Source organism: Falco cherrug, chromosome 1 (assembly GCF_023634085.1).
Source record: "Falco cherrug isolate bFalChe1 chromosome 1, bFalChe1.pri, whole genome shotgun sequence".
Lineage (NCBI taxonomy): Eukaryota > Metazoa > Chordata > Aves > Falconiformes > Falconidae > Falco > Falco cherrug.
The window spans coordinates 36316416-36324676 of NC_073697.1; the positions used below are offsets into that span (position 1 = coordinate 36316416).

General features: G+C 57.8%; 1 protein-coding gene across 1 annotated transcript; it reads left to right on the forward strand.

Moving 5' to 3' along the window:
• The first annotated feature begins 749 nt into the window (after window positions 1-749).
• HAND2 (heart and neural crest derivatives expressed 2) lies at window positions 750-3010 on the forward strand. Its single transcript, XM_055698268.1, has 2 exons — window positions 750-1341; window positions 2361-3010. Exons 1-2 carry the CDS (start codon window positions 787-789, stop codon window positions 2457-2459), a joined length of 654 nt encoding a protein of 217 aa, XP_055554243.1. The 5' UTR covers window positions 750-786; the 3' UTR covers window positions 2460-3010.
• Window positions 3011-8261: the final 5251 nt, after the last annotated feature.

An 8261-nucleotide genomic window follows, 5' to 3' on the forward strand; every position in this document is an offset into this window, starting at 1 on the left:
AAAAGTTTTATTGCGGAGGGCGGCGGGCCCCGCCCCCGCCGCCAGCCATTGGCGGCCGCCGCTTCTGACGACATATATTAACCCGAGCGGCCCTAAACATGTAGCTGTACATGGAGATCGTGCCGGGGAGCCCTGCCAGTGCCCCGCGCCGCGCCGAGCCCCGCCGCCGCCGCCCGCCGCCGCGCCCGGCCGAGCGGCGCGGATGCCCCAGAGGAGCGCCGGGGCGCTGACCCCCGCGGCGCGGCGGGCAGGGATGCCCGCGCCCGCCCGGCACTGACGGCCCGGCCGCCGCCGCGCAGGGCAGAGGGGAGCGCCGCCCGCCCGCCCGCCCCGAGCCGGGGGCGCATGGAGGGGGGCCGCGTGTAAGTACCACCCGGCCGGGCCGCGGCGAACTTGGCGAGAACGGAGGGAAGCAAGAGGCGAGGAAGATCCCGGGCTGGGAAGCCAAGCCATTTTGTTTTGGTCGACTTCTCTCCATAGCTTTTTTTTTTTTTCCTGTGCGCGCTTCCTCGAAGACCCGGCCCCGGGCGAGGAGGAGGAGGAGGAGGTGGAGGCACAACGCATGAGCGGCGGCGGCGGCGCCTGGGGAGGGGGGATCGCTTGGGCACCCGCGGGGACTCTGCAGCAGCGCCCTATGGAGAGGCAGCGGGCGGCGGGGCAGTGCTGAGGGGTGAGCGGCGGGGAGCATCTCCCGCCGGTGCGGCGGGGGGTGGGGGGCGGGTGGGGAGGGGAAATCTTTGTTTTGGGGCCCGGGGGGGGCGGGGTGGGGTGCGCTAGGGAGCGGGGATGAGTCTAGTGGGCGGCTTCCCCCACCACCCGGTGGTGCACCATGAGGGCTACCCTTTCGCCGCCGCTGCCGCCGCCGCCGCCGCCGCCGCCACCCGCTGCGGCCACGAGGAGAACCCCTACTTCCACGGCTGGCTCATCAGCAGCCACCCGGAGATGTCCCCCCCCGACTACAGTATGGCTCTGTCCTACAGCCCCGAGTACGCCAACGGGGCGCCGGGCATGGACCACTCCCATTACGGGGGGGTGCCTCCCGGGAACGGCCCGCCCGGGCTCGGGGGGCCCCGGCCGGTGAAGCGCAGGGGCACGGCGAACCGCAAGGAGCGGCGCAGGACTCAGAGCATCAACAGCGCCTTCGCGGAGCTGCGGGAGTGCATCCCCAACGTGCCCGCCGACACCAAGCTCTCCAAGATCAAAACCCTCCGCCTGGCCACCAGCTACATCGCCTACCTCATGGACCTGCTGGCGAAGGACGACCAGAACGGGGAGGCGGAGGCCTTCAAGGCAGAGATCAAGAAGACAGACGTGAAGGAGGAGAAGAGGAAGAAAGAGCTGGTCAGTGCTGCGGGACGGGACGGGACGGCACGGGGCGGGAGGGCCGCAGAGGGAAGGCTGCTCAGCCGCCCGCCGGCGTCCCATCACCACACTCGGCCGTGTCGGGTCGCCGGGTGATGTCCTTGGGGGACACCTCGGTCCCACCCGCCCCTGGGCCACACGTGGGGGCCGAGAGCGGGACAGGGCACAGCCCCGGGCGGCCGCCGGCTCTCGTAGGCCGCCCGGATCCGGCCCGGCGGCTGCGAACGGCCGCGGGGGAACAGCGGTCACGTTAGGGCCCCCCGGGGGGTCCGTTCCCGGGCTAAGGCTTTTCCCGGATCCCAAACCGCGATCCCGCCGGAGGCAAGCCTGCGCTCTCCTTAGCAGAAGGCTGCAGGCGCGATTACCTGCTGAGCCCAGCCCGGGTTTAAACCCTCGGCAAGCAGCAGGCTGGCGGCGCGGCGCTTTCCTGCCCCTGCACTCCGCACTTGAACCTTGCGGACTTCCAGCGGGAGAAGCGGCTCCGGCGGGGCAGCGCAAGCCCGGTTCCATGTAGGCCCCACGGCGCGCTCGGGCGACGTTCCCGCAGAGCTCGGTGGCCGCAGGCCTGATGGCTCGCCCCGGGCGGTGCCGGTGTCCGTGTCCCCCCCGAGGCCGGGAGGGGATGGCTTAGCGCGGACCTTACCGTAGTGCCCAGCTCCCCGCAGACGGCTGGCGCCGCGCCCCCCGCTCCCCGGGCCTCCGCGCCCCAGGCTCCGGGCTCCGGCCGCGGCGGGGCCGGCGCGGAGCGGGGCTGGGCCTCCGCCGGCAGCCGCGCACAACGTGGGGCCGCTCCCACGGGCGGCGGGACGCCGCTGCGGCCGCCCCGCTTTGACCCCTGCAGCCCGCAGGCCTCGGCGACGGCCCGGGTCTCCTCGTAGTTTTCCCTTTCAGGGCAGGGCAGAGGCGACCTAGGAAGGGGAGGAATACCTCTAACCTTTTTTTCTCCTCCCCCCCTTTCTGTTTCTCTCTCTCTCCCCCCTCGCATCCTGTCTCCCCAGAATGAAATCTTGAAAAGCACAGTTAGCAGCAACGATAAGAAAACCAAAGGGAGGACTGGCTGGCCGCAGCATGTCTGGGCTTTGGAGCTCAAGCAGTGAGCACGGCAGGACTGGAGGAGCCGTCCTCTTAGTCTCGGTAGTGAGCTCTCTCTCCTCTGAGGACTCTTTGTATTTGGAATCGTCCAGTTTATTTATGTGCAATTTCTCCCCCAACCCCCCCCAAATGTGGATATTTGAAGGAGAGGGAAAAAGCATTCCATATATGAAGAGGAAACTCCAGCTTGGTAAGGGGTAATGTCTCTAATAGTTTTCGTGAATGTTATTTGCTCTGTATAAAACACACGGGGAAAACAGAACCATAGAAAAGGATTTAAAAAAATAATAATAATCCCTCCCTGGCATTAGTGTGTATGTGAAGTGTATCTTTAATACTTGGCCTTTTGGATATAAATATTCATGGGATTATAAAGTTATATTTCAACAGAAGCAGTTGCACCAATGTTTCAGTTGACTCGGTATTTAGTGTTGTAATTTTGTTGTGGTCGTTCAGTATTTGAAGATGTTTTCAACAGTTATTGGTTATGTGCACTTCCGTCCGTAAGGGAAAAAGTGGAATCTAATTAATATTGAAGGTGTAAACGTTGTAAGTACTCAATAAACCACTGTGTGTGTTTTTTACAAAACAAAAAAAAAAAAAGGGAAAAAAAGAAAATCCAAATCTTTTTATGTTTTATACCTCAAAATGTTTTGAATAACAGCGTTGTTTATGGCTTTTTTTCATAATATTTAAAATATTCGGAAGTAAACTAAATTATAAAGATGGCTCCTAAGTTTATTTTTAAACAAGTGACTGAGTGAAAGGAGGGGTCGAGGGAGGGATCTCGCCAGCCCCGTGAGTGTTGAACAGAAACCGGCAGTTCAGCTGAATAGGAATTCCTTGTGGTGGTGTTCTCCATGCAGGAGACCTACTGCTAACGGGAAGCGGACAAGGGTGCAAACCCTGGCGGATCAGGACTCGCAGAGATGCGCGGTTTTCTTGCCGCCGGAGCGCGGGCGGCGGCGGTGCCAGGCGCCGGCGGGAGCCGAGCCCGGAGCGGGGCCGGGCGGCGGGGGCGGCCCCGTGGGGGCGGCGGCCCCGGAGGGATGCCGGGGGCAGGCGAGGGAGCCGGAGGGCTCTGCTCGGAGTGATTGTGTAGCAGGTAATTTTACGTCAAGGAAGAAAGAGCAAACAAGGCAAAGGATTTGCGGGGGCTCGGGGTGGGGGGGGGGTGGGGGGAATACATAAGATTTACAGTGAGCTACGGTGAACTTAATATTAACTTCGTGGTTCCCAAAACTCTCCCGGGTTGCATGCTTCCAGTCTGCCACAGCAAGCATTATTTTTAAAAAACTTTTTTTTTTTTTTCTGACTGCAAACTGCAGCAGTCTGCGCTCCCCTCTTTTTGTACGTTCATCTGCTTCGCCAGATTGATCTCTCCTCCCTTAGACCCGCGCAGTTACCTCTCGCCCCGTCCGCTGACGCTACCACCAGGTCCCGCTGCCAGGCCGGTGGCTTTTCTGCTCGCCGATTTCGGGACGAGCTGCGCCATTCAGCGCTGGGAAATGCCTGGCATCCCTCTGTACCGTAGACAGCAAGCAGAAAAATTAAGGCTTTTTACGTAAGGAAATTTTTCTAGGTATATCGGGCGATTCCCGCTTAAGCGCAAGGTTTTCCACCTTCTCCATGATAAAATTCGGGTTCGTTTTTTAAACCCTTCCTTAAATCACCTCAACTTAAACCAAGCTGGCTCTCTCTCCAGGTCCAGGGCTGCATACCTGCCGGCTTTCCCCTGCCGCCGCGCCTCAGGAAGTGGCTCCCGACGAGACCCGGCACTGAGCGTAGGTAGATGCGCAATTGCCCATAAAAAGATAAGGGAGCCCCTGCGCCGTTTCGCTGCCCCTGCTGACAGTGGGGAGGTTGCGGGGTTACAACAACCAGACAAAAGTGATGTGCCCTCCCTCCCGTCGGGTCAGGCAGCCCGGCTCTGCGCTCCGGCGTGGGTCTGTGTTTACAGACACTTGCCTTTGTTTATAACACTTGGAGAGAAGAATCTCCCGCCTTGTTTGCTTTTCCTTGCCTGTTAGTCGCCCAGCTGATAAACTGGAGCATCTCCTCTCCTGCCCGCTAGCCCCACTCCCCCCTTTTTTTTTTAATTACTGCACGCAAAAAAAAAAAAAAAGAAGTGGGGGGAGCGGGGGGCAAGGGATGGCTGCGAGGGCTGCAGAACGGTACGTCCCGGGCAGCCTCACTGTAGATACTACATCTTCCCTTGACCGAGTCGCTGGGCTGCAGCTCGCCCGGGGGATGCGCGGCAGGGCCCGGGGGCAGCAGTCGGCCCTGTTGCCTGGAGAATCGCCTCTCCGGTATTTCTCCATCAATAATTATCCATTTTTGAAATTTCTCAGAACCGGGAGCTCCTCTGGATCCGCTCAGGACGATGTCTTTTAATTGCTCACTAATGAGGATGTTGCCATTTTCTCAGGAGCAGTCATTCCCGCAGCTAAATCGCGAGAGCCCTAGACAGGCCGGAGCCGACAAAAATGTAGGTTTTGACGTTAAAAGCTAAATGGCGAAGCAGAAGGTAAATTGATGGTAGATGGGGATATTAGTGCCCTGGCCCTAGCTCTCCGCCAGCGGAACCCAGGCCTGATAACGGCGGAGCGCTGCGCCCGCACTCGGGGGCATCGCCGCCCCGGTGGCCTGGCCAGTAACTCCTCGGGACCAAAGCATTTTTTGGGAGCTTTTTTTCAGAGGTGAAAGGCACATAGGAGGAGGGATGGCAGCCTTTCCCCCCCCACCTCACCCCCCCCGCATCATTTCTCTGCGCTGTGCGGGTGCGGGGAAAGAAAGGGAGGAGGGCAGGGGGCCGGAGGAGCGCAGCCGGGTGGGTGAAGCCCTGTCCCCGCAGGCGGGCTCACGGCCCCAGTTTACTCGTATTTTAGCCGGTCGCCTCGTTTCATGGCTGGAGGAATAAGGCTTTCTGCTCTGCAGTAAATAATAATAATAATAATAATAATAATAATAATAATAATAATAATAATAATTTTTCCCTCCCTTTGAAGAGAAACGGTAACGAAACCCGCCCGGTGGTGTCCCTGCCCTCCCAGGGGAAGCGCCCTCTCGGCTCACCGGGGTGCGGGCCGGGCTGCACGCCCGAAACGCCGCGGCCGCCCCCCGTCGGGAAGCGAGGACCTCCCGGGCGGCGGCGTGTTCCCGGCGCCCCGAGGGCGCCCGATGCAGGCAGATAGCAGCGGGGGCTTTTGAGGAGCTCGTCGGGGTTTTGGCGTGCGGGGAGGCAGGGAGGTGCCGGGCCGGACCCTGGCGGTGCTGGTTTGGGGGGGCTCTCTGCAACGTGCGGGCCCCCCAGCCCTGCCACTGCGTTCGGCGTTCTTTTACGTGCCCTCGTTGCTATCGGACGTGCATAGCATTCCTGCATGAAAGGCAGATAAACTGTAGTGGGACTTTTCGTCTTCGTTTTGCTTTTTGTTGTGGGTTTTATTTCACCCCCTCGTTCCCAGGAGTTCTTCTCTGCTTCAAAATATTATTGCAAATTAGTGCTAATTTGCTATCGTTGTCAAAGAGGTGTAACGGGGCCTCTCCGGCCAAGCCGCAGACACCCCTCGAACAAGCGCTGAGACATCCGCGGGCAACTGTGAGGATATAAACACGGCCAGGGGATGCCATGGAGACAACGTGAGCTTGAAAGGTGGGCGGGAAGGTGGGGGCGGGTTGGGGAGGTGGGGGAGAGAAGGTTAATAATAAAACTTCTAAGCAAAATATCCTCCTTTTGCGCTTGGAAACCTAACCTTAATCCTCCTTTTTCACACGTGCTCGCCCAGCGACTCGCAAATACACCCAGAAGAAACCTCCAAGTAGCGATGGGAAGGAAACGCATTCCGCACGCCTGCAGACATAATCCCCTCTGCTGTAACGAGGGGCTTATCAATGTTTTATATATTTTTAATTTGGGAATTATGAAATATGTGCCTTTGCAAACGAGCTCCGATCTTTTCTACTTCTAATTGGCCAATTACTGTTCGGCTGTTTCAGCTCGTCCCGTACAATGGAGATTAAAGCAGAGCTGTTATCTGAATTATATATTCACATAAATTTTAGCAAAGCCGGGTGATGCGCGGGGCCAGCGCCTCTCTGGGGATCCCTGTGCCTCCTTCTCCCCCTTCCAAACTAGCGTGGTGTGTGTCTCCCTCTTCCCCATCTCCTCTCCCCCTCCCCCGCCATTTTCCTCTAGAAATGTCGCTGCTTTGATGACCCGATTGTAGAGCATTGATTACAAATTTATTCTCAGACACTATATAAGTCTTTATATCTGCTATTAGAGACATCTGGGAATGATTAGAGCCCTCCCTCCCCCGGCTCTGCTCCCTCTATCTTGCAGCGAGGAGCTAGAGACATGTTGACGTCAGATCAGACGGCTAGGAGCCATCCTGCTCTCCACTTGGGTGTAATCACGGCGGCGCTTTCCAAGCTCCAGCCCCGGCCGCGGCCGCCAGCTGGGATGCGGGTGCAGCGGGACGCGGCGCTCCCGCCCCGGGGCTCTTCGGCACAGCTCGGGTTTGAGCCCCCGCCGGAGGCTCCGGCTCCTCTGGAGTTTGCCGCCGAGGTGGTTTGTTTATTTGTCTGTTTGGGACTTTGAGAAAGCTAAAGGGGTGCATTCCGCGGGCAGTGCCCCCCCGCCTCCCAGTCCCCGGCCCAGAGCTTGCTTTATCTCAGCCCAGTTTCTCCCGGCGCAGTCGCTCCCAGCGCTGCTTTCCAAAATAAACACCGAGCCAGGCACATTTCCACCTTATGTCTTGGCAGGGAGAAATTAGCCAAGCAAAGTGCAACGCTTGCGTGCGGGCAGTCGCAGGCGCGCTGACACCCCGCTATCCAAAGTGGTAGTCAGGTTTACAACCAGCCGGGAGAGCTGCAGGCTGCTGTAAAACAAGACGATTCTCTACCCAAACGGCAGTGCTGCTGGAGAGGAGATGGCTTTGCACCTGCTATTAAATCCTAATGAATCGCCGCTAATTGAGAGCTGGGGCTTGCTGACGGTAGCGCTGAACAGCCGGCACCGCAGCCCTGGCTCAGAGGGACCCGAGACCACGTTTGCCACGCCACGTTTACTTTCACCGAGTTTTTACTTGATGATTTTGTACGTTTTGTACCACTTTTTCTCCTTCTCTCCCGGCCCAGAAGATAACAAATAATAATTGAATAAATACCACTTGGGCCTCCGCCGGCTGTTTGCAAAGTCTTGGACGGCTGACGCTCGTCCAGCTGTACGTTACAATCGGTGCTGCTACCAGGAAAGAGGGGGACCCTGTGGATGAGAAAGCAGTTGATCTTGTCCCCAGAGGAAAGAGATAATGTTAGACTATTTGTCTGCAGGATTAAATTCTCGGGGTAAAATACGATAGACAGAGAAAAAGAAAGAAAGAAAAAAAAAAAGACCCCTGCGTGACCCTAAAAATAAATTGAAAAATACGCTTCTATTTCTTTATTCCAGCAGAATAAAATAAAATAAACCCTCTAAGATACCGCAACGCTCCACTGTGTTTATCTGTAATCTCAAAAGGGAAAGGAACATTTCCTTTCTGAATCAGTGCAAACGTTATGCTGTGAGGTCGGTTTCCCACCACAGCCACCAACCCCAGGGCTCGGGCAGGGGTGGGGGGGAAGAAAAAAAAAAGTGAAGAAAGAAAGTAAAAGTAAAAGTAAAAAAAAAAAAAAAAAAAAAAAAAGCCCCGTGAAACAAACCCGAACCGAAAACCCCCAGCAAATCCCATCGGTGGGCTTTACGGGAGAGCTCTGACTGGTGACGGCTCCTTGTGGTGCTGAGGCTGCGGCCCCGGCCCCGCTGC